At 43.8% G+C, this 26688-nt stretch overlaps 1 protein-coding gene across 6 annotated transcripts; it reads left to right on the top strand.

Moving 5' to 3' along the window:
• The first annotated feature begins 963 nt into the window (after window positions 1–963).
• On the top strand, window positions 964–25627 carry TMEM196 (transmembrane protein 196). Of its 6 annotated transcripts, none has more exons than XM_053410203.1 (6): window positions 968–2122; window positions 17007–17063; window positions 19468–19722; window positions 20771–20844; window positions 22900–22981; window positions 24898–25627. In XM_053410203.1, exons 1-6 carry the CDS (start codon window positions 1964–1966, stop codon window positions 24958–24960), a joined length of 690 nt encoding a protein of 229 aa, XP_053266178.1. In that variant the 5' UTR covers window positions 968–1963; the 3' UTR covers window positions 24961–25627. The 6 variants fall into 6 exon arrangements, with proteins under 6 accessions (XP_053266181.1, XP_053266180.1, XP_053266178.1 ...); XM_053410204.1 differs by having other exon boundaries at window positions 969–2110; XM_053410201.1 differs by having other exon boundaries at window positions 970–2128.
• Window positions 25628–26688: the final 1061 nt, after the last annotated feature.

The following is a 26688-nucleotide window of genomic DNA, read 5'->3' as shown; positions in this document are numbered from 1 at the left end:
CAAAGGCTACTAGCTATGATGACTATGCTCTGCCTCCAGTTTGAGGTAGCAAAGCTTCGGAATACCAGTTGCTGGAAACCAAGAGGGGGGGAGAGTGTACCTGTGCTCCATTCCTACCTGCAGGTTTCCCATAGGCATGCGATTTGCCACTCTGAGAAGAAGGCCACGCCGTTCTTGTGGCCCTGATCCTCCCACCGGATGAAGGGGGGCAGCGCTGGCTATGGGAGGCCTGGAAAGCCACCGCACAAAGGCCTCACCATACTCATGGCCCCGATCCTTCTGTCAGATGATGGGGCAGCACCGGCCACAGGAGACCTTGAAGGCCACTGCATGGCCTAGCAGAAAGCCGTGCCGTCCTCGTGCCCCTGATCCTTCCACTGAATGAAGGGGGGCTGCTCCGGCTATGGGAGGCCTGGAAGGCTGCCACACTGCCTTGCAGAAGGCCTCGCCATACTTGCAGCCTCGATCCTCCCGCCAGATGAAGGGGGGGGCACGCCGTCCAACTCTACCTAGAGAGGCCAAGGATTGAACCTGAGACCATCACACATGAGACCAATGCCCTACCACTGAGCCAAGGGTTACCCTCACCCTGCTATATGCTATGTAAATCATTCCACCTGGAAGTGACCCCACTTAAATATTTCAATTGTTTTATTTCTAATAGCCTTAGAATCAGAATGGGGGAAGCAGGCTATATATGTCATTATTGATGTGTATTTATTGATAATTGTGAATGTTGAAACCAGAAGAAGAGATGTTACATAACTCCAACACTTTCCCAATATTTCATATATTTAAAAAGACCAATCCTTCCTGGGATGGAGGTATGGGGAAGTTATTGCATTATCTGACTCATTCTTGTACAGTGGTACTGTCAGGGCAGGACTTTGGGGCAGAAACCTGGGGTCCCACTCAGTGAGGGTGGGTGAAACCAGCAGGGCTTGCTTACCACATTTTAACATAAGCGGGGGCGGGGGGAACCCACCACATTACCATCTATAGAGGAGGAACCCCAGTAAGATAGGTCTGGGGTGGGTGAGGGGGCTGTGTCAAAAATTACCTGACTCCACCACTGCTCTACCCCCACACAATGCACCAAAAGAGACCTGCAGTTTTGCACCCCATAGATTATAAAGAATTACACCAGCGGCGTCGTCGCTGGGGTTGGTTCAAAGCGCTGGGCGTGAGCGCTTGTGTCGGGGCTGCTGTGAACTTGCCGCGTCCAGGCTCATGCATAATTCTTGCTAGGGCTGGGCTTCCCCCTTCGGCGTCTCCTCCCTCCAGCCAACTCTTGGCGAGGTCATTCCAATGAGAGCGAAGGAGGCGCTCAGACAAGGTCGCTTTTCCCCCCTCTCTCTTTTCTGGAGAAGACACCAGCTGAGCGCGAGAGGAGAGGAGCGTGGTGCTGAATTTAATCTGCCTTCGCCAGCCTCAAGGATATCCAGACTCTTATTATACAGCGTCCGCAGAAAGAGAGAGCAAGGCAGAGACAGACACCCCAAAGGAGAACAAGATCGATGCCACCGCTGAGGAGAGTCGTGTGATCAGGAAGCGTCTGGAGAGCGCGCGTCGGGGAGGTTCGGGGAAGGAGGAATCAGCACCTCGGACAGCTCCCCGCTGAAGCTTCCTTCAGGCTGTGCGTGGCGGCAGCGGCGCTTTATCCGCTCCGGGCTTCCTCGACACCCAGCACCGAGCAGCGCGAGAAATCCACCTCCCCGATCCATCAACTGGAGGCGCACCCAGATTTAGGATCTCCGGCCCGGTTTGGAGAGAGAAGCACGCCCAGACTCGAGGCCAGCGGGCCTTCACCGCTGTGGCTATATGCCTGCCCGCTGCTGCTGAAGAAGAGGACAAAAGTTTGCCGCGGAGGGGAGAGCCCTTCTCCTCCCTCTTCCCTTCCCCTTGGAGAAGGCGAATGCGTCGCTTTCGGAGCTGATTTGGTAGGAACGATGACCGAGCGAGGATGTGCACCAGCAGTCAGATCATCGGAGGCCTCCTGGTGCTCTCCGTGCTGGAGATAGGGCTGGGGGTCTCCAGCGTTGCCGTGGGGGCGGTCAGCTTCAGCCTGGCTCTTTCCGAGCGTGCGCCTCAGCTGGGAGACTCTTCTCCGGTATGGAGCGGGGTGTGTGTACGTTAGCCATTTCACTCTCTCTTTAACTCTTGATGGTGATGATGTTGTGCTCAGCGGGTGCTAATTTTCCATACGGCCCTTTCTCTAGCTTGCATGCTCAGTGCACTCTTGATATCTGCATGATCCATGTGTATAGACTGCTTCCTTTCTTCCCTCCCCAACCTATTTTTAGGACAACATAACCTGAACTTTATTTGAACCCTCTAGCATAAAATCTCACACCCCACCGCAGCCTTCATCAGATTTATACCTGCGGAACACTGGGCCATGCCTTTGGCCATGGAAAAATCTACAGTGGGGTGTAAAACTCTTCCAGCTGCCCTGCTCCATGCAAAGCCATGGAGGAAGGATCATAGCTCAGTGGCAGAGTGTTCATCATGCATGCAGCTCCCAAGTGTCTCTAGGTAGGGCTGGGAAAACTCCTACCTGAAGCCCCAGGTCAGAGCAGATAATATTGACCTAGATGGACCAATGGTCTGACTTGGTACAAGGGGGGTGGGTAGGCAGGCAGAAGTCCAGGACCCCATGCAGCAGAATAAGCAGAGGACTCCCAAATGGAACAGGGGTGGCTTAACACCTGGGAAGTAAGCAAAGTAATGCACATTGCCATCTTAAGCCAGTATCCCCCCAGCAGATGTTTACGTCTAAAACTATCTAGTTGCACCATTGTGCAAAGGACCAGGTGGTAGTCCAAAGACCAAAAAGGTATTTCCAAATGATGCCAAGGACATGCCTTAGACTGCATATTTCTGAAAGAATGAAAAGGAAGCATATTCTTGCAGCATTACATCATTTTATTGTGATCAGGATAGAGCAACTGCATCTTTTAGTCAGGATTTTACCAGGAACTGAAAATGTGGACAAAGTCAGTCAACATTCAAGCATATTCACAATTCATTTTGACATCATATGTTGTTTGGTTGAAATCACTTACCACCACCACCACTTTAAATATCAGTAAATCAAAGATTGACACCTCAGCTTCAACAGAGGGTGTCCCCTTCTTCTTCTTCTTCTTCTTCTTCTTCTTCTTCTTCTTCTTCTTCTTCTTCTTCCATCCATTGTAACTATTTGTTGAATGAAAGTACATTGTACTGTTTTCTATTGCGATTCATGAGACTGGCATCCAATGTGCTTCAGAGCTCAGCTTTAGGCACCCTTCTCCTAAACATAATCTTTGGAAACCAGTCCTATTAATTTAAATGGAATTTGGTGCAACCCAAACAAAACTAAGTAGGTTTAATTTCCATTCAGATGAATTGAATTTTAAATCTCAGTTACATTATTAAATCCAACTGAGTGGGATAGGACTTAAGTATGTGTAACTTTCAATGTTATGCCCAGCATGGCTAACATTGTGGTGCATGGTAACAATCATCAATGCAGCCATCATGGAGTAGCAGTGGAGTTTTCAGCTGAAATTAGTTAGGTTACAATGGGGTATGCTGACCAATGATTTCACTTGGATTCGTATAAAAAGCATAGCATACAAGGTACATTTCCTCACTGGTTCTGTTTAAATCATTAGAAAGCAAAGCAAATGTGACCTGTATTAGGATTCATAATTTTAACTGAATAAGAACTTTAAAACTTAAAGAGAAACGAAGTAGAAAAATATTAGAATCATATAGACTTATATTGGTCAAATAAAAGAAATGATGCACAAGGTGTTTTGAAAGTGCACCATTTCCTCTGATTTTAGACTAAATAGCTGCATATTCCTGTGTTGAAATGTCTAGTTAGTATATTTACCTACATGTTAGTACATGTATCTTGGAAAGTAACAGCAGCATATTAATTAAGCTGCTGAGCCACAGAAGAAGCACTTATAGATTGTGGTAAGAGCTGGGAATCACAATTTCACACTTTCAGATGGGCCGAGTATAATAGTGGGCATGTGTGTCGGGAGGTATAGCTTTCTGAAGAGCAGGTTGGATCCAACCCAAATTACTTGCACTTAGATCCCAATGAAATCAATGGGACTTAAGTTCCAACAAACTTGGGTTGGAATCAACCCTATGGCTTTTGTCAGACTAGGAGTACTCATTAAACCTTTGAATGGCAGTGCTCAGCTGAAGAAGCAGCTGTGGACAAAAATACTGACACTGATAATTTTATAGGTATAGACAATTAGATAATTAGGTGCAGGTTCATATTAGCCTAGTGGGTTTCCTGCCTCAGTGTGAGCCTGGAAATGTTCTACTATTATGAAGTTTTATTGGGTAAGGATCTTGCATATTTTTAATCTATTTCTGGACTTCCTTGCTAGTTGCCTCTGTGCATACCCATATGAGTACACCTTAAAAAAAATCATATATGAACAGCCAGATCTAGAACATGGTTAAAACTCATGATGGAGTCATCCAACCATATTAATTTCCAGCTACCTTGTTCCATGTGGATAGTACACACATAGCAGGGTACACAACATACAGGACGTATGGGACATTTCCACAAGCCTGGGTTCTGGGTGGATGCCTAACTTAAAAATGTGCCATGCTGTATGGTTTTGTGACTGCATCCTCAAGTATTTGGATTCAAGCTTACCTTTGCTAAACTGTCATTGTTTTCCCACAAGGGTGAGATCTCTGCCTTTTTCAAGAACTGCAAGGGGTATGAGCTGGTTGATGCAGTTAGATGTACCCTACTCAATGGCTTCTGAGAGAGCTAATTCATACAGTCAGCTTCCCCACATGATACTGGCCAGGTTGTAACCCTATCAATGGCGCAGCAAGCTTTCGGAGACCACTGTGTCTGTTCTGTAAATGTGCTCTGTGGTTGGTCTAACAATCTCATCTTAGACATATTTGCTCCGAAGAAAGCCATATTGAATTCATTGAGATTCATCCAAGTAAGCATGCTTGTAACTGCAGAATTAGGCTTGAAACTGAATGGTTTTGTTTTAATTGCAATAATTTCAGGTATCAGAGGGAGAATAAGTCAGGTAGGGTGGGATGAATTGCTTCAAACTTCTGAAGAGCACACCCATTAGAGGAAAGCTGATTTTTATGCACTCTTCCTAAAAATAACATAACATGGAAATTTAATTAAAGGCCTTTGACCCACTTCTGCCTCCAAATAGCTGCAACTAGATGGGAGCCCAGTTTCACACATAAGTGGCTAAAGGGAAGGTTACTATGGTAACCTTAGCTCAGAATATCCTGCTTTGTGTAGATTGAAATCATGCACATCTCTATTACACATATTGTCTCACCAACCACAATATCCTATTAAGCTGCCAAATGATATATTTGCTTTTATTTGTTTACTGCCAGGCACCTTTAGCCACCTTTTCTATTTTAAAAGAACACTCAAAGTGGCTAAACATTTATAAAGCAGAGAATAGCAGTTGAATGCACCATCACCGCCAGTAAAGGTTTTAAAAAATTACCCCAAAATTGTTACCCTGTAATTCAGATACAGTTAAAAAGTATCTCAAAAGCCAACTGTAATAAATATGTTTTCACAAGGTGAGCAGAAATGGAACCAGGCAGACTTCCTTATGGAGGGTGTTTCATAACTTTGGGATTCCATAACTTTGGTGTTTATACCTTCTCATTGCTGTAAACCAATTTATATTGACAACAATGGCATGCAGTATAGCCATAGTTGCAATGTGTGACTCCAGTCCACAGCAGTATTTTTTTGCATAAGCAAGCCCATTATTGAAATTATTGAGGTCACATTTGTGCAGAGTTCTGATGCACAAGATAGTTTTATTGCTAACTGCCTTCATGGATTAAAAAAAATTGGTTCATGGTCAGTAGCAGACCCACCAAGATCAATGGAACTGCTCATATAGTCAGTGCTAATTGCCTGCATAATGAAAAGGGTCATGTATGAGTGGAAACTTGTTCATAACTGAAGGCCACTTGGAAACATACTGTGAGATGCAGACTTTGAGGTATTGGGCATATTCTTGCAGAAATTGGCTATATCTTACTTACAAGTAATATCAAAAGATGTGGTAGACAAAGCCTATTACACTTCCTGAATACCCAAGACATCTGGGTGGAGCAAGAACACTAAAAAATGTTAGCATCATTAAATTGATTTAGAAATCTTGGGGCAGAAAAGCCATATAAGAATTGTAGGGTCTTGCTTACTTTGGTACATAATCCAAAGACTGTCCGGCTGCAACCATGAAAAACATCATTTTAAAAGAAAGAAAACCAGTTATTATTTATATTTAATAGGAGCCATTTCAGACATACCATATAGGACTGGGGGGACCTGTGATTCTCCAGATATAGTTAGACTCCCAACCCCCATCAGCTTCAACCAGAATGTTCAATGGTGATGGGAACTGCAGACCAACAACATCTGAAGGGCCAAAGGTCCACTTAGAGGCTGTCTAGTGCTCATCTCTGTATTCATGACAGGGATATTAGACCTGGAAGATCCTTGGTACCAAGGATGGTCCAAAGATGCTAAAAATTCATGGCTTTGCTTGGATTAGTGTAGCCCACACTTAGAAAGATATGAAGCTGTCTCATACTAAATCTAGTTCAGTATGGTCTTGACTTTAAGGGCTTGGGTGAATATCTTGCCAGCTCTTCTACCAGCTGTCTTTTAAGTGAACCTAGGACTTCTGAACCCAAAGTATTTTGGAAACAATAGGAAAGAGTCATTCTATGAAAACATATGGGAGCAAGCTCCATTGACCACAGTGGGACTTGCTTCTAAACAAACATGTGTGGGATTGCTCTGTACATGTCTGATTAAAAGGAATTTGTGTGGACTGTCAAAATATAGAGCTCTACTCCAATAAGGGACCTCAGAACAGAATGGTTACACTAATTACAAATGTGAGAGCTAACGAGTTTTCCAAGCTCAAGTGCAGAAAGGTTAATATATCCGAGAAGAGATAAATTAAAGGAAAAGAAATACATTAAAATATGTAGTAAAATATATTAAGGATCTTCTGCTTCTGTCCACCTAATTTTTCTGGAGTTGAAATTTGGCATGGTTCTCACTCTGTAAGAAATCAGCTTCAGTTAAGGCAACAGATATTGGAAGAAGAGTCTAGTTATATGGCAACAACCTAAAATCAATCACTCAGTTAATCTCATCTGTGTGGAGACCCTTATCTTGCCTGTGATATGTCTGTCTTCTCAGTTATACAAGTGGATAAAAGACTGAAATACAAAAATTATTTGAATCCAGCCATTGTATGCTGGATGTTTTTCCACTTGTATTACTTGTCATAGTCATACAACGTGAGGTGTAATTAGTCCTTTGAGGTGAATAGAATTGCTGCTAGATTTGACTTTTTAAAAAATCTACTACTCACACGGAATGAGCTGCTTCTCCATAGAAACGGCAGAACCAATTGCACGAGCTTGTTGAGCACACAGGCATACACTGCGAAGAGAGTGACAGCATGCATACAAATCGCCTCTACACACAGAGGAAGGCATGCTAGCATGCATCCACCAAAAAGGAAGAATAAATCTGCTTTTTTTAAAAAAATAATAATCCTGAATTATGTAAGTCACATCAGTGGTAGTCCATGTGCTAGCTATTAACTTCAAAAGTGCCATATCGATTCAGTGTTTTGATTTCTCAAACAAGAAGTGCCCAGGCTAGAAACTGTCTAGGATCTAGACAGGCCTTTCTTCTCATTTCAGATGTTTGAGAGGGCTGCTGGCAGTGGTTCCCTGTGGTGCTTGGAAGTCACTCTGTTTATTAACAAGAGAGACACCCACCCACTCGCTCACTTGCTCTCTTCTTCACTTCCTCTGATTCTGGGCTGAGCCCTGACACCATGGCGTAGCAGGCCAGGGAGGAAGCACCACCATTTATCACACAGCAAGGATGATGATGTCATTTCCTGGAGGGGGCTATGATTGGCCAATCCTCTTCATGCCAACCATTTCATTAATCAATCAATTAATGAGATTTAATATCCTGCTTCATCAACAAAAAAAACCTCTAGGCGGTTTACATAAAACAATATAAAAGGTTCATTGAACAATTCTGATCAGATCAAATGTTAAAAGCAGGTATCCAAACAAAAATAAAATCAGAAGTTTTAAAAGAAATATACATAATGCAGGAAGCTCACAGCCTACGCGGGATTATGTTCATACTAAATCATGACGAAAACCAAAATCATGTATAATCAAAATGCATTGACTATACTGTATATGTATAGTCAAACTCATGACTAAAACCAAAATTGTGTAAAATCAGAATGCATTGAGTTCAGTGGTGGGCAGGATTGCCAAAGTTATTTCCCCCCAAAGCTGTCCACCCCCTTAAAAAAAAAATTCCCCATGTGTGTAAAGCTCAGTGTGCACAAACTAAGTGCACATAAGTTGTGGGCTTACTGTAAAACCACATAACAAAATGATGTGCTGCCCTGGGCTCCTTTGGGAGGAAAGACAGAATGTAACTTTAATACATAAGCAAATATTAAAAATACATGTATGGGTAGGTTTGTTTTTTTATTTATTTTTTATTTTGTAGCAGGTGCTGAAAACAATACAGTGAAGGCTCCTACCTAACATTAATGGGCAGGGACTTCCAGAGAGTAGGTGCTGCCACAGTGAGGGATCAATTCCTTGTATCTGTGAAACATACATCATGTGATACTTGTAAAAGTGCCGCTTCCACAGATCAAAGTAATCAAGTGGGTGCATATGGGGTAAGGCTATCCTTCAAGTAAACTGGTCCCAAGCTGTTGAGAGCTTTAGATATGACCATACTGTATAATAGCTTATATGCCATAATACCAATAGCACCTTGAAATTGGCTCGGTAAGAAATCAGCAGCTGTGCAGATCTCTGGGCAGGGGTGCAATATGCTGACAGGGTCTCGTTCCTGTCAGAAATCATGCTGCAGTATTCTGCACTGATTGCAGTTTCTGGGCCAAACTCAAACGAAGCTCTATATACTGGACTGCATTGCACTAACACAGTCTTGAATTAGTGTGATCAAGCTCTCCCAGTCCAGGGAAGGTCACAACTGTTGTACCAGTTGTTAAAGAAGCTGTTCTCAAAGAGTGAAACTCACTAAGTAGGCAAAGCAGACATAGAGATGGGTCATATTAGCATGAATATGCCACTTTATTTTTTTGAAAAACTCCCAAGTCACTTTGTTATGGTAACCAAAATGCTGCAAAATAGCTTGCAAGCATTTGAGTCAGAACTGTCCATCAGGCTGGATAATAAGCAAAAGTGTGCTTGTGTGTGTGTGTGTGTGTGTGTGTGTGTGTGTGAGAGAGAGAGAGAGAGAGAGAGAGAGAGAGAGAGAGAGAATTTAGTTTGATATTGAAGCTGTAGTGTCTGCACTGGTCAAAAAAATCATTTTCAGTATTAATCATTTTCTGAGAATTAATCTCAGAAGAAGCATAGCTATTGGGGTTGTCATGAAAAGCACCTGAACTTATTCCCTGTATTTATTATATATATGTCCACCTTTTCTCCAAGGAGCTCAAGGTGCCATAAATGGTTCTCTTCCTCCCCATTTTATCTGCACAACAGCTCTGTGAGGTAGGCTAGGCTGAGAGTGGTTAACTGGTCTGGTGAGCTTCATGGCTGAGTAGGGATTTGAACCCTGGTCCCACTGGTCCTAGTCTAGCACAATAACCACTGTACCACACTGACATGGCCTCAGAATTTACCACTACTGCACTTCTTGGCATCTTAAAAAAAAGGCACTGGAACTGAGTCCCCACAACCCTGGTTCAAAGTAAAGAAAATTGATTTAAATTTAACATATTCAAAAAAAATGTACACAATAATATCCAACAAGTAAGAAACAAAATAGCCTCGTCTCTTTCACATTGCTGCTCAGCACATGGACAGCTTGCTGTACAGCACATTCATGGTATGGATGTCAAAGCCCCACCTGCAGCCATCTACCCATTCATATTGCAGCTGGGCTCACCACTACTCTTATCAGCTTTCGCTTCAGTGCACCAACTACAACCCGAATCAGAGATGCGGGAGAAAATTAATCTGGTTTGCATCTGAAGATGAAGCTATCAAATGTGCATGTTCTGAAACTGCCTGAGAACTGAAACCCAGTGCTCTTTTGCAATGTTCTCTTCTCTGATTTTGCAGGGCAGTTCCCCAGCCAAACAATGTTTACAGCATTGCATATGCTAGGGGAGATGGTGCATAAAAACAGATACATTTGCGAAAATGGCACATACTGTGCATTGTCTTAGGATAAACTGTTTGCAAAAGTGCCTGCATGGGTCAAAACGGCACCCAGAGGTGTTTATTCAGAGAAATCAGTACTAAAATGCTGGTGAATTTTCGGGAGGATTTTTTTGAAAATCTCAAATTGCTGCAGAAATGTGGAGAAGCCAATTTAAGAAGAGAAAACTGAGAAACTGAGCTAGACCCATGAGCAAGGGCCTCATATGAGCCCATTGCAGGGAAGTGGTGGAAACATCTGATCTTGTGTCAGAGGGGAAATCCTAACTGGTGGTTAGAACAGAAAGGGGGCAGGTAGCCTGGAGAAGATATGGTGACTGGGCTTAGACTGGGCCTGAAGCCATCACCCAACAGCAGTGGGTTGGCTCAGGATCCAATGGGTCGTGGGGTGGCTCTGTCCCTATCCTTGGAGTGGCCCATGTTGTGACTGGCTACTTCCAGTGGGGGGGGTCTCACCAGTGGCACTCCCCCCTGCCTGTGCTGGCAGAAGGGGAAGGTGTCTCATGCCTCAGGCAGGAGCTGGCGGGAGGCTGTTGGGTGGGTGAATCCAACCTCCCTCCCCACAAGTGGGGCAACAAGGCTTTTGGACTGCTGTATTAGTGGTTGTGTGAACTGATGCTCAGCCGCACACGCACATGGGGAGAAAGGTAGCTAGAGGGAGAGGTGGGGAGGGAAAGAGAACAATGTTAATGACATTATTATGTCAGGTGATAACAGCATTCTCTGAGCAGCTTACTATAATAACGTTAAAGTACAATAGCTTTCATGAGTTATTAGGTTCTGCTAAATTAATAACCACTGCTAGACTGATCACTCTTCGTCTAGTTCGCTTGCAAAATCATCCAAGCTACCAAACAGTGCCTGAGAGAGTAAGGTAAAGGTAAAGGGACCCCTGACCATTAGGTCCAGTCGTGGCCGACTCTGGGGTTGCGGCGCTCATCTCGCTTTATTGGCCGAGGGAGCCGCCGTACAGCTTCTGGATCATGTGGCCAGCATGACTAAGCCGCTTCTGGTGAACCAGAACAGCGCACAGAAACGCCGTTTACCTTCCCGCTGGAGTGGTACCTATTTATCTACTTGCACTTTGACGTGCTTTCGAACTACTAGATTGGGAGGAGCTGGGACTGAGCAATGGGAGCTCACCCACTCATGGGGATTCGAACCGCCGACCTTCTGATTGGCAAGTCCTAGGCTCTGTGGTTTAACCCACAGCGCCACCCGCGTCCCATGCCTGAGAGAGTACCTGAAGGTAAAAGCTGGACATAGTCTTCCTTTTTGCCAACTTTCTCTGCTAACCTTGGATCTGTTCTCTTAGATCATGGGTTGGCAAACTAAGGCCTGGGGGCTGGATGCAGCCCAATTGCCTTCTGGATCCAGCCCGTGGATGGTTCGGGAACCGCCACATGGATCAGTGTGGAGATTCTGATCATTCAGGCTGCACCATTCTCTCCCCCCCCCCCCGTCTCCCTCCAAAGTCTAACTTGTGTGTGTGAATATTAAGGAAGAAGCTGTATGTAATAGCAAGCACACACACAAAGCAAACCTGCTAACTTATTGACAGTTAAACATTTCTATCACTCATACAGAAAACCCTGATGACTCACTTCTGAAATGAGTGACAAATGAGTGGCATTCAAATGCCAAAACTGATCCAATGATTATTCATTCTCTGAATCTTCTCTCTGGTTTAGTCACCTCTCGGTCTGCCTACAGTAAACCCAGTTAGGCTCCTTTACAGAGAAACTAGCTGCACCTAATTTCATTGAATGAAATCAGTGGTATTTTAGGTGCTCTTTAGACAAGAGACACAGATGTGTGGTAGCCCCTTTTATGTGTGACACAATCCCATCTGGTGATTGGGATTCTGTATAGTCACAGCCCCAGCTGCATGGAATAGCTTCAGAGAAAAGCAGTCCAAAGGCAGCGGCAGCTGTGAATAAGGGCACCTTAGTCACAACTGATCTAAGTCACTGATTTCAATAGAACTTAGAAGCCATTAGCTCAGAAACCTCCATGCGCCCCTCTTTTCCAGGGACAGTCCTGGATTTACAGAAGCCATCCCAGTTTCTGATTTGATTCCAGAATGTCCCCCTTTTCCTTAGGACATCGCTGTTTTTCACTGGAGAAATATTGAAGGGGGTGGCGTTATGAGACCTCTGAGCCAAGGAGATAAGTGACTATACAACCTTTAGAAGAATCTGAAGGCAGCCCTGCATAGGGAAGCTTTTTTTAAAAAAAGTTTAATGTTTTATTATGTTTTTATATATGTTGGAAGCATCCCAGAGTAAGCAAGCAAACTTCCTAGTACTACAGAAAGGTTGAAGGAGACCATGTTCCTTTGACCCTCATAACACATTTTCTTTTTCCTCTGCCTGTCCCCACATACCTGAATCCCACAGCCAGAATCTTGTGAATCACAGTGTGGGGATGCAGGGCTGAACATCCCCCCCCCCACTTCCATGATCTTCATTCATGGGTGCCCTGATTCACCTCCCTGATTCATTTATATACAGTGGTACCTCGGGTTAAGTACTTAATTTGTTCCGGAGGTCCGTACTTAACCTGAAACTGTTCTTAACCTGAAGCACCATTTTAGCTAATGGGGCCTCCTGCTGCTGCCGCGCCGCCGGAGCCCAATTTCTGTTCTTATCCTAAAGCAAAGTTCTTAACCTGAAGCACTATTTCTGGGTTATGGGAGTGTGTAACCTGAAGCGTATGTAACCTGAAGCGTATGTAACCCGAGGTACCACTGTATTTGGTTTTTACATGCTGGTTCACAAAATAGCTTAACTCAGTTGGTTAGAGCATGCTGCTGATAACATCAAGGTTGCAGGTTCGATCTCCATGTGGGAAGGCTGCATATTCCTGCTTTGCAGGGGGTTGGACTAGATGATCCTCAGGTCCCTTCCAACTCTACAATTCTAGGATTCTAGGATTTCCCCCAAATAGCCTAGTGGCCAGTCTCCAAGACCTGATAGGCATAATCAGGCCTGTGGCCTGGAAGGTCCACACCAGTGCTTTGCAGCAACCTAACCTGGATGTAGCCAGAGTATGTTTTAACTGTGGACGGAGATCATCTCCCCAAGAAGGGGTATGGCTGACATGCTGGGCAAAGCTTATGGAAGGCACTACAAGCAGCAGTAGCACAGGATCTAAACGAGGTGTAGGAAAGCTTTGGCCCTCCAGATGTTGCTGAACTGCAACTCCCATCAGCCCCAGCAAGCATGGTTCATAGCCAGGGATGATACACAGTTGAACAACATCTGGGCTTCCACAAACCTGATATCAATGCTTCCCCCAAGCTTTACATCTATTTCTTAAGGGACAGTGCAGCCCCATAACAAAGATTGACTCAACAGCATTCCCTAAATCATAGGCTGACAGCACCTCTGTCTTATGTGCAGTGATCTTCAATGTTTTTTTTAGCTTTCAACCAGCCTATTACTGTCTCAGGGTCTGCTTCCTAAGTTACGGAGAGTGTCATCCACAGTTTATGAAAGGAGAGACCCGGGTCTCAGCTCCTTGCCTCAGTTCCTCCCCTCTCTGCTCCAGACCCATTTTTTCTGCCAGCAAAGAATCTGCAGACAGCCAAATCATAGCATTCAATAGATCTTCCAAGCACTTCCCGGGTTGCAGGCTGAATTTATTTAAGTCACTAGGAAAGAAATTGCCTGTAAGGGGATTTATGGCAGTCTTTTCATTTTGGTTTAAGAAGCTCAAGTGGATCAGAACAAAGGCAATTCATTTCCAAACTACATCAGGAACTTATTAGATTAATGCACATTTCGGCCTGAATGGCCTCCCCAAGTAACTTTATGCAACCGTTTATTTATTTTTTTGCCTCCAGTAATATCCAATGACAGTTTATTCGTAATTAGAGTTTATGCAGATTGTGACATGTCTTGCTTACCTGCTTTCTATGCAGATTGAGGATGTGGACTGGAGTAATACACAAGTTAAAACAATCTGGGCAGAGGATGAGAATCATACTTGATAAAAGTAGTTGCTTCAGGCCAAACATGATGTGTGTCAGAAAATGTGCCTAGAAAAAAAACGAGTGAGCAATTTTCCACTTGACCCACACTTTCTACACATGGGTCCAAGTGGTTTCTCCCTTGCCCTGCTCCTTTCCCCCTAGGGAAAACCCATTTTCACTCTAAATAGGAGCAAATGTCAATCCGGATAAAGCTGAATTGCTGTTTGTTCCAATTGAGCACTAAAGAGTGGTTTTCCCCAGGGGGAAAGTGGCAGGACAAGAGAAAGCATGGATTAGCCTTAAGAGTGTGTGTGTGTGTGTGTGTGTGTGTGTGTGTGGGAGAGAGAGAGAGAGAGAGAGAGAGAGAGAGAGAGAGAGAGAGAGAGAGAGAGTGAGTAGAGGTAGAGGGAGGGAGAGAGAGAGAATGAATGGATGGCTGGATGGATGGAGAAAGAGCTTTAAAATGCACCAGGAGAAAGCTGAACCCTTTGCACCTTGTAGGGCTCTGTAATTGAAAGTAACATGGAAGAAAGCTGACAGGTGAGAACCAAGTTTGGAGAAGAAAAGGGTGACTAGGGGAGTCTGTGGTCCTCCAGATGTTGGACTCCACTTTCCATCCATCAGTTGCAGCCTGTATGGTCAATAGTCAGGGATGGTGTAATCCAACAATATCTGGAGGGCCCCAGATTCTTCATCCTTGGTTCACCTACTTTTGTCTTTCCTGCCTATGCTGCACTTTAAGTCACTGCACACCCCTGACCTTTTTATAGGATATTGGCAGGCTGAGTCATAGAATCATAGAATCATAGAATCATAGAATCATAGAATCATAGAATCATAGAATCATAGAATCATAGAGTTGGAAGAGACCACAAGGGCCATCGAGTCCAACCCCCTGCCAAGCAGGAAACACCACCAGAGCACTCCTGACATATGGTTGTCAAGCCTCTGCTTAAAGACCTCCAAAGAAGGAGACTCCACCACACTCCTGGCAGCAAATTCCACTGTCGAGTCTTGCTGCTGCTCTCCTGTATTATCGTGCCTGTAGCCTCACTGCTATAGGTGCAGATTCTTCCTATGTCACAAGGTAGTTAGTCTGGGGTACAGATGGTTCCAAATTACTGATCACCTAAGGAATCCTCCAGGCATCCTATTTATTGAGAATTCAGCTCAATTAAGCTACACAAAGCTTACACCGAGGTTAGACTATGTCTGCCGGAAAAGCTAATTGTGATGTGTCTATGTATCAATGATTGCATTCCATCAAGTGATCTACCACCAGAGAGCAGAAGTGCTTCCAAGAGAGCCAGTGTGGTGAACCTCACTTCACTACAGAGTAATTTGCCATGTTGCATGTACCACTGCTGCATTGTGGGTTGCTGGGCCCAGAGAACTACTCAGACATGGTGACACCAACTGGTATCCATGCACGTGTGACATCTTACACAGTGTTGGGCTTAGGTATAACCAAACACACTGGGTTCATCTTGGTTTTCCAGCCATTAACATTTACAGTCCACAGACCACTCTGACAGCATTTAGGTCTGGTGATATTTGAAACAGAATTGAACTTTTTCAGGAGGATGAGGTGGAATGTGTTGAATTTCCCTAGATTTAAAAATAATAATAATTGAATGTTAATGTGAAACAGTGTTTTCATGTGTAAGCACTGTATGGTGGTAAATTGGAGGAGGGGTTAAATTTGGGTTTCTACGATTTCTCTGTTGAGAATAAGAAAAAAGTTGGACATGCAGTGCGATTCATGTAGCTATTCTTGGAAGTCTATTGAAGTATGTTCAATTATGCTTATTCCCAGGAAAATGTGCTGAAATCTAAATTCCCAGTTTTAGACTTTGTGCTTCAGTTTCTGCACTAAATACATCAGATTCATTTATTGGAATTCACTATTTGAAATTTTCTATGCATGAAGATGCTTGGCTTGTAGCATTTGGCTGACTTTTCCACATTAAGTATAATTGTGTTCATGACCATTATTGCCACTGGTTGTCATTTCTTAAGGCTGAGCTGAGAAGGAAAAGTAGAATCCATAGCCCTACCATTTTGACCAGAAGTAAGAGGATGGCTGTAAAACATTTTTGCAAAAGGAGGAACATTCAATAGCTGGTTAATAGGAAATATGAATAACTTTGCATGCACTCAAGGATAGATATGACCTGCCAGATATGACCTGTAGCAGACCTTGCAGACAGGCCTAGAAACAGACTTTCAGAGGAATCCTAACTATAGAATATCAGTGTAACAGGTTGGCATAGTTTGACTCATTCCAAGCTCCATCTGGGAGCCTCTGGAAGGGGCTGTTGCTGGCTGAGTCTGCAGGTGAGTGTGGGCCTAAGTGTTGAGGATTGGGCCCTAGATGACAGGATGGAGCCAAACAGGGTTTTGAATAAGTGTAAGACTCCCCTTTCCCTTTCCCACAACTCCTCAGAAGTTCCCTTTTAAGATGGCTGCAATGGGATGTTGATGTGGCTCCAAGATTGCCGAATCCAAACTCTCAACCCAGTGGATTTTGGATTTGGTTTGTGCTGTTCCTAAATACAAAGAGGTTTGGCTGAAAACTGTTTTTCGAAAGAGTAATCCTGTCATCTAGATATAGCCACAGCTTTAAAGAAATGAATATTCTGCTACGGTTTTCATTGTTTTACAGCGCGGCAGAGTTGACGCTGCTGTTCTACACTTTCAGTTATGACATATGTTCTTCTTGTTGTTACAGTTTCTGCTTTGTGGAGCGTGTGGAATACTGTGTGCCAAAAAAAAATCAGGACTTGTCGTAAGTTTTTGCATGACTTGTATTATGTATCAATAGATGAAATGCAAACTGTCGTGTGCCTTTAATTATTTACTGCTGCAAGATGCCATGCTCCATCTCGAAAAGGACAGTGGAAAGTGCCCTTGGGAAAGGTAGGTACTTTCCTACTCTGGGCCAGAGGCGAGCGACCGGCAAGATTCAGTTTAATTTTGTGTTGCCCTTGGCCTAATCCCATAGGAAAGTGGGTTGTATACATTCTAAAATCAATTCAGAATCAAAATAATGGCAACCATTGGGCTAGAGTTCTATGAGGATTACAGAAGGAGAGAGGAGATCAGACTGTGCCTTGGCCAAAGGCCTAGTGGAACAGCTCCATCTCAGAAAGATGTCAAGTCCTGGAGGGCCCTAGTCTCTTGTGACAGAGCGTTCCACCAGATTGGAGCTACAGCCGAAAAAGCCCTGGCTCTGGTTGAGGCCAGCCTAACCTCCCTATGGCCTGGGATCTCCAAGTCTCCAAGATGTTTTTATTTGAAGACCTTAAGGTCCTCCGTGGGACATACCAGATGAGGCGGTCCAGTAGGTATGAGGGTCCTAGGCTGTATAGGGCTTTAAAGGTTAAAACCAGTACCTTAAACCTGATCCTGTACTCCACCGGGAGCCAGTGCAGCTGGTATAGCACCGGGTGAATGTGATCCCATGGCAAAGACCCCGTAAGGAGTCTCGCCATGGCATTCTGCACCCGCTGGAGCTGCTGGATCAGTCTCAAGGGAGTTACAATGGCAATGTAATCTCTTATAATGGCAATGGCACCCACCTGAGAGGTGCTGGAATTGAGTTCCAGCAAGTTCCAGCTGAAAAAAATGTCATCTAATATTATGATTTATAATGGCAAAGAGCCCATTGATGCAAAACAAAGGACAATCTTACCTAGGCACCTCATTAGCTTGGCTTTTGATATCTGAGGTGTACAGTTTTAGGACCCCTGTTGAAAATAAGCTTGAAATAAGCATTCTGTGGTAGCCAATATGAGAAGCTGTCCAATCTGCCTGGTTGTGGTGTACGTGGTGCCCACAATGGTTTCTATGGTTTGCAGATGTGCCCACAGGCTCCAAAAGGATGGCAACCCCTGTTACACATACTGAGAAAATGTACACACAGGTGTCAGAAGTTCTGTAGAACTCATAGCTACTTCTTACACCTTTCATATATGTGTTCATCGACATGCTGGGTGTAATTGGAGTCAAAAACTGTATTTCCATGAAAACTCACCTTCCCCCACATGTGCCTACCTGATTTTCCTCAGAGGCCCTGCTATGGCTATGAGTGCCCTACCACGTGAAGTGCAGCAGGTGGCTATCAAGCAAAGGGCCTTTTCAGTAGTGGCACCTCAGCTGTGGAGCAGCCTAGAGAGGCTCACCGGGAGGCTGGTGAAGAGTTGTTGTATTTAACTCACCCAGGCTTTTAAAGCTTATGTTTTGAATCTGGGCTATACATCATTTTATGCTGTCTCTGGGCAAGAAAGATTTTTCTTATTCCTTTTGGCCGTCTTTTATCATTTATGGTTGGTTTTCAGAAAATCTATCTTCTAGATTCTTCAAATTGTAGAGTTGGAATGGGTCCACAGGGTCATCTGGTCTGACCCCCTGTGATGCAGGCATCACAGTTGAAGAATCCCCATTGCATATACAGTGGTACCTCGGGTTAAGAACTTAATTCGTTCTGGAGGTCCATTCTTAACCTGAAACCGTTCTTAACCTGAGGTACCACTTTAGCTAATGGCGTCTCCCGTTGCGCCACTGGAGCATGATTTCTGTTTTCATCCTGAAACAAAGTTCTTAACCCAAGGTACTATTTCTGGGTTAGCGGAGACTGTAACCTGAAGCATCTGTAACCTGAAGTGTCTGTAATCTGAGGTACCACTGTAACGTATTGGCCCGAATATAAGCCACACTTTCCTCCCAAATTCTGACCATGCAGCTTATATTTGCGACCTTACGGTATGCAGTTAGGAGTGTGGGGCAAACAGCACAGGAGCTCCCCCCCCCCCAAGAGTGAGGAAGGGGAAAGTCCACCGGCGATGCAGCATGGCTCTCTCCCCCCAGTATGCAGCCCCCCAGTATGCAGCCAGGAGCAGCAAGGAAGGGAGCGAGTTATATTCGGGTATTTTTTTCTTCTTTTCTTCCCCCTCCCTCCAGTTTTAAAGCTTATATTCGTGTGCGGCTTATGTTCGGGCCAATAGAGTATTGTCTGCAAAATACTTTGTCATCACCTGCCCTGGGGAGTTTTATTTATTTATTTAAATGTTTTGGGCCGTGCGGCTATATATCCGCCAGTCCGTCACTCTGCTTTCTAGCCCCCCTGCACCGCAATTGCCTTCTCTGGCCGAGAAGTCCATGGTAACGTGATCTTTCTTGTCTCCTCCCAGATGATACTTTTCTCAGCCTGCTGTATCTGTGGACTAATTGGAGGAATATTAAATTTTCAGTTCCTTCGGGCTCTGACAAAGAAATCCTCAGCTCTCTATCCTCTGCATGTCACCTCCATGTCCCTGGCTTGCATCGGCATCGGTGGCTGCACTCTGTCCTCGTGGCTGACTTGTCGGCTAGCCAGCTACGAGCAGAGAAGAATGTTTTCAGAAAGAGAGCACTCGCTGCATCACTCCCACGAAATGGGCGAGAAGGTAAGTTGGGCAGTCTTCCCGAACCGTTGCGTTTCTTCCCGAAAGGCTCTTCTTGTGTTCTAATATATTCATTCAGCAGTAAGGGGAAGAATTCAATTTTCGGCTTTACAAAGGACTGGGAAATGAAACACTGCCGTATGGTGCACGCTTCGTTCTGTTATAGAAAGCTATTTTTGGATACCGTATCTCCGCAGTACACCCATTTCAACAAAATGCGTCAATTATCTACATTGTTCCATTGTATAAGATAGACAAATGCTTAGCCGCTAAGTCTAGCACTCCCTAAATAACCTGCTTAATTAATGTGAATATACAGACACACCTCACTGCATGGAAATATTGTTTCCAGTGATATTTTCCTAGAAAAAGAGGTGCTGGAAATCACCATGAACACCTCAGTCATTCTCTTATAATGGCAATGGTGCCCACCTGAGAGGTGCAGGAACTGAGTTTTGGTGACTTTTGGCTGGGGGTAAAAGCCCTGAGTGTTTCCCCCTGCTTAGTACTTTGTAAAATGGAGAGAGTCCAAAGATTAAATCTATGTGGGACAGGGATGGAAAACCCATGGCCCTCCAGATGTCCTTTTGAATGACAACTCACATCATCTCTGACCATTGAGAGCTGGGAATGATGGTAGCTCGGATCCCAACAACACTGGAGGCCACAGGTGAACTCCACCCCAATGTTGGAGGTCAAGCTGAGCAATCAGCAACCCCATGCAATGGATGTGCTGTTGGTTTGTACTGCTTCAAACTGCAGGTGGAACAATCAGACAGCTGAATTTCTCCCACATATTCCCAGAGCATACAAAACCTGCATACTAGGGAGGTTTGAGCCAGGCTTTCTGGGGATGTACAAGGTATTCTTAGCAAGAGAATGCCCTTGGTCATCTGCTCCTATACTCTAAAGAGGTACAGTCCAGCACTAGAGTATATTGCCAGAAGTTGCTGATTGTGTACATCTGTACAGGAAGTACAACTTTCTATATATTGATACTGACATGCTGCCTGTTTCTCTGCCTCATTTGTGACTGTTATATCTATATTAGAGATTGAGGGGTATTGAAATAACCGACCTGCCCAGCTGCCCAGTGGTACCCCCGACACCAGAGTTACCTTCAAGGTATGCTAAATTCTAGAATGCTACAATGCTTGGTTTGGTTTTTAATAACTCTGTAGCAAGTTTAGTTTCTTACAGGAATGCATAATCAGACTTGGGGTGGATCTACACACAGGGAGGAAATGCTATGAATAAGTCAGAATTAAATCTTTAAAACAAAAGAAACAAAACATTATGAAAATCACAAAGTTTTTTTTGGTCTCCAGTGCTATCTTGTGTTGTATGTTTATAACACATTCAAAGCACTATTTTTTGACTAATGTAGCTGAGTCCTTGGTTGGTGCTTTGAAATCACCCCCAGAAGTCTTTATTCACTTACAATACTTCTAGGAAACATGACACAGAAAACTGCACAGTAAGATGTTAGAGTTGGAAGTATGTTCTTCATTTAACTTATTGATCCTTATTGTTGTTGTTGTTTAGTTGTTTAGTCATGTCCGACTTTTCGTGACCCCATGGACCAGAGCACGCCAGGCACTCCTGTCTTCCTGCCTATAGGCATCCAAATAAGCATTTTGTTGAATGTACCGGTGGACTGACTTACACCTTTTCAAATCAGTATGCACTTAAAATACAGACCCTTGTCACATACAGCCAAATCATCTTTTAAAACAAAAAAAACTTACACTTTTTTGCATTGCACTTTCCTGATTTAGACTGACACGGTTGCAGTGCTTTTTTTCTAGAAAAATAGGTGTCGGTACTCACCATGAAATTGTTACAGTAGGTGCCACACTTTTTAACAACAAAAAGAGGTGCTGGTACTGTGTACCCTTGAGTACCCCTTGAAAACAAACCCCACAAAGCACTGCACAGTTGTAAGCTTAGTGTCATGAGTTAAACAATTTCGTTTAAAAAACTGACCATCAATAATCATAATGACTTTCAGAAGCAAAATTCAAATAGCTAACTTGATGTAAGCATTTTTGAATGAATGTACTGAGAATTTATTTCTTATAATAATTTTTATTAGTTTTCATTTACAATAATCCAATAATAGCCTCACTATAACAATGCCAAATTATAATACAATTACTAATACCAATTATTCAGATGCCAAATTATATAATTTAGGTGACCCCCCCCCCCGCGTGCTAGAATTGATGGCTTGATGATTTACTTTATTTCTGCATTCCAAAGCCTTATTAATTTCAGTTACACTCCAGTCAAAATAACAATCCCTTATGCAACAACTTATATTAACAACTTCCATTTGTATTGACATATTAAATGATTTATAAATTTACAGTTAAACATTCAAACTATTTCCTTGCTCTTCCTGTGTGTGGCAATTATTCTGTCTGTGATGTTTCTTCCTGTCCTTGTAAAATATTATGTCTATCTTTTCCTGGTTGTTGCTCTTCTTCATCATGCCTTGGGTGGAGCTAATATCCTGGCAAGAGCCAAGTACTGAGATGAACTGCGAGTGAAGCCCATTCCCCCCTGCCCCTGGGGCGAACTTGCAAGGATAATTACCCTCAATCATCCTTGTTTTTTCTTTGGCAACGATCTCCTGCTGTAGTGGGTGTTGCCTCCATTAAGGCAGACCGGAACTGGAAGCCCAAATGAACTGAGAATTTAGACTCCCCCCCAGTAGCTCACAAAGGATACAAAACCATGATGTTGCACTTCCCATGTGAGAAGTGCCTAAAACGGCCCTTTATCCATCCATCCTCACAACTCTCCTGAGTTGTTCTCCTCTTTCAACTATTTCAACAAGTCTGGATTTGTTTATACTATGAAAAGTTATATCTGAGGCAGAATCCAGTTATAATGGGTATAATCAGGGACTTTCCTCCTCCTCCTGTATTTTAATGTGATAGTACTCATAGTACTGATACACCCTCCGTTATCTCTGATCATGTAAGCAAGCTCCGTAATTTCCTTTTTACAAATGGGGAAACCTAAGCAAACACAGTGACTTGGTTGACTGAAGAGCTCCTGAGCCCTCCTCCAATATTTGTTTTACTGGATGATACTGGCTTTCACTGGTGACATCCATTGGCTGCTTAATGGCTGAAGGGATGTTAAGTTTACTCATCTCACTCTGTTTCCCAGCAGACAGGTATCTACATCACCACACCCTCACCTCAACCGACATTATCTGGCGCCCTTCCTGGAAATCCCAGCAGAGACCAAGGTATCAAATTGTGACCCAGTTCTCATCTCTTCCATAATACAAACATAGGTTCCATTTCTTCCATGGGGCATTACAGAACAAGACAGATTTATTGTAAGAAACTGCTTAGGGCGACCATTAGGGAAGTTTTTTAATGTTTGATGCGGTATTGTGTTTTTAATATTTGGCTGGAAGCTGCCCAGAGTGACTGGGGAAACCCAGCCAGATGGGTGGGGTATAAATAATAAGTTGTTGTTGTTGTTTCTGCTGCTACCGCTTGTCAAAGACACTTTTTCAGTCACATGCTATCTGCTGTCTAGGGTGAAGGAAGGGCAGGTGTCCTGTTGCTGTGAAGAGAGTTGAAATAACCAGGAGGCAGATCCCAACAGCACTGGGAATGAAGAAGAAAGAAGTCAGTAGACCAGGGGTGAGGAGATAAGGAGTCTAGGGCCTTCCAGATGACATTGGACTCCAATTCCCATCAGCCCCAGTCACCATGGCCAATAGTGAGGGATGATGGGAGTTGGAGTAAAACAACTAGATGAGCCACATCCCTGAAGTAGGTCCACATCTCAATGTGAAATATAAGTTGTTGAGAAACAGAAACCTATCAGGACCTAAGGAGAACTGGAGCTCGAGGGCCACCATGAAAAGAAAGTGAAAGCTAAGTTAAAGCAGCAGTGAGGCAGATGCTTAACACAGGAAAATACCAGGCAAGTCATAAAACTTAGAGGGATGGGTGACAACCAGGCCATCAAGCTTAAGAACATAAGAGCCTGCTGGATCCAGCCAGCGGTCCGTCTAGTCCAGAATCCAGTGGCCAACTAGATGTTTATAGGAAGACCGCAAGCAGAACCTGAGGGCAACAGCACTCTTCTCCCCATGGTTTCTTGCAACTGGTACTGTCTTCTGAATTCATAGCCATTTGCGGTAGTAGCTAAGCTTCAAGATCAGTTGCAGGTGTACAGGGGATGTCTTCATTTTAACTTGTTGCCTTTGTGCTGGAATGGGTAAGGTTGGTGAAGAAGCTTTTGCTATGCTTCCGTGCGTAGCATCCTTCCATTTGGGTGGCTGAAGAATGTCTGGGGTTTTTGTCTAGCTCTCTCATACAATCACTTTTCATTACATCATGTTACACAGCATTAAGCTCCCCTAACCGATGAGCCGGGGAAGCAGCCTCAGGCCTGTGGGCCGCAAACTACCAAGGCTTTTCCACACCCATGACTAAGGGCGCTTCCAGACTGTCACTCTTTTGGGTGGGATTCAATCATACCCCAGGAAATTCAGGCTGTGCAATTGAAGCTGATTTGGAGCCCTCACACAACAAGCCTGATTTCCAAAAGATCAGAACTTTTCCCTAATAAGCAAAGGGATGAGGAATGACACTTGCTTGGGATGACACTTGCTTAGCACAATGTCTTCTAATCTCACAAACAGATCAGAATGACGGCTCATTAAATGTTCATTTATTTATACTTTTCTATGCCACTTTTCCCTCCAAGGAGCTTGAGGTGGTGTACTTAGTTCTCCTTCTCCTCATTTTATTTTCACAACAACCCTGTGGGGAGTAGGTTAGGCTGAGAGGGAGCAACTAGCCTAAGGACATCTTTAGAGCTTCATGGCCGAGTGGGGATTTGAACCCTGGTCTCCCAGGTCATGGTCCAACACTCTAACCGCTACACCATGCTGACTCCTAATAGTCAGGGTCATCCAATCTCTCATTGAACAGATTGTCTGGCAGCTCCATACTGTCATTGTGTGGCAATGCACCCATGGGCTGATCGTTCTGGGTGGAAAAATTCTAGGAAAGAAAATCTGGCACAGGCCAGATGTGAGCTTCAGTCCTTACGTTGCTTAAATCTGTACTGGCTAATTAGCAACATGCAAAGCTGACAAAAAAATGCCTTTAATCATAACTCCCCATTTTATGCTTACAGGAAATGACAGACAACATGTGTAATGGAGGCCCACACCTAATTTATAATGGAAGAGCCTACTGAACAGTTTACAGTTTTCAAGAAGAACAACTACTTTCAGGATTTTCTTTAAGAGGCAAAGATGTAGATGGCAGCGACTTTTGAGAGAGGGCACTGGAAACATGGCGGCTTTTTATTTGCAATAAGTTCACAGCTGAAAACAACAACAGCACAGTGGCATCTCCTTGCAGAGATTCGTCTTGATTTTCTCTCCCGTTATTTGAAGATATTTTACTGCATATTTTGACGATACACAGTAGTGATAACGTCCTTAATGTTTTCTTCTTCCTTTGTCTGAATGATTTTTGGATGGCTGTGATCATATTTTAAAATGAATTTTTCAGACTCTTACTCGGGCTCGCCTTATGACGATTTCCTGAAATTAAAACTAAAACACAACAACCCACAGACGTGAAAATGGAGAGCATTTAAACAATGGATTGCACAATGGCAGGAATGGAAATGAGACTTGAAAGGCTCGCCTTTCCTATGCAGAGCCTAATGAATGAATTATGAGCATGCTGCAACAACACGGATGTCTTTGTTTTGAAAGACAGAATGCTTTAAGGATGCCATAAGTCAAAACCTGAACAATGCCTTGCTGTAAAGAAACTGTAAATATTTCCAATTTGTGAGGTATATTTCATAATTTGTTCATACAAGATGTCAAATAAAAAGAAACCTAAAAGTGTGACAGTTCAGAGTATTTGTGAAAATGTTCCACAAGCATCCTGAAAAAGATACATGGGAACAAAAAACCCTGATTTTGACTGACCTGTACCTCCTAACCACTACAAACAATCTCTCACATCCTGACAGAGTGGAACAGTCTCCTGGCATGGATGTTGGATTATTTTAAATGGAAGATGGCGACTTCACTTCCTATCTCTGTCGCCTGACCTGGAATAGTGCTGCACTGAGTACCCAAGCAGACACAGCTAGTTTAGCACAGGGCTATCCAGATTATTTGCCCAGGACTTAGTTAAACCCACCAGGTTGTCTTCTGTATCCACAAACAAATTGTGGATGATAGATGCTTTATTCTGGGCAGACCTGGGACGGATCTACACTTGTCGTTTATAACGTTAAAAATGTGTTATTAAAATGTGACACTAGAGGGCACTGCAGAGCAGCGACCCACTGGCAAAGGGAAACTGTCATTAAGCATTATAGATCGTTATACTTTATAACGCTTAGAAGGTCAATGCAGATCCTGCCCTGATGTTTAACACCACCACCAGACCAGGGGGTCAACTGACTAGCACACACAAGTTCTAAAATGTAGCAGGGGAAGCAGAAGGAGCAAGGCTTTGATGCAATAACCCTCCTTTGACTACCTCCTTACCGACCCCTATCTACAATCACAGGGATTACAACCAAAGTATAATTAAATTGCTTGGTCAAACATTGCTGCCCAGTTCACAGACTCATCCTTATCACAAGCAAGTGTATAACAAACTCAAGTAGTTCAGCCGAAATTCACAGTAAAGAGGCTTCCTCTGCCAAAGGTGCTGCTGCAATGCAGAGCGCTTGTCCTCTGCATAATTGACAATCGGGATCATGTGTAAGCCTTGCTTCTGGGGAACGATGATCTGGCTTACACCCAGGTCATAGATTGCAATAACATAGACAATACTACTTTTCAGGGCACACAGATCTGCAATGTGTATATCTGCGGAAGCAGGATCTGGGCCAAGGACAATAAACCCAAAGTGTAATTGAATTGCTTTGTCAGACGTTGCTGCCAAGTTC

This window comes from Podarcis raffonei, chromosome 12, assembly GCF_027172205.1.
Source record: "Podarcis raffonei isolate rPodRaf1 chromosome 12, rPodRaf1.pri, whole genome shotgun sequence".
NCBI lineage: Eukaryota > Metazoa > Chordata > Lepidosauria > Squamata > Lacertidae > Podarcis > Podarcis raffonei.
Note: the sequence above shows the minus strand (reverse complement) of the source record. Positions and strands in the feature narration are given on the sequence as shown.

Bases quoted from the DNA above. Each gene is read 5' to 3' on its own strand.
- TMEM196 (XM_053410201.1), top strand. From the start codon at position 1,964: ATGTGCACCAGCAGTCAGATCATCGGAGGCCTCCTGGTGCTCTCCGTG. The intron at 19,723-20,770 runs GTAAGTTGGGCA...TATCTATATTAG, and splicing joins CCCACGAAATGGGCGAGAAG to AGATTGAGGGGTATTGAAAT. The intron at 22,982-24,897 runs GTATCAAATTGT...TTATGCTTACAG, and splicing joins AAATCCCAGCAGAGACCAAG to GAAATGACAGACAACATGTG.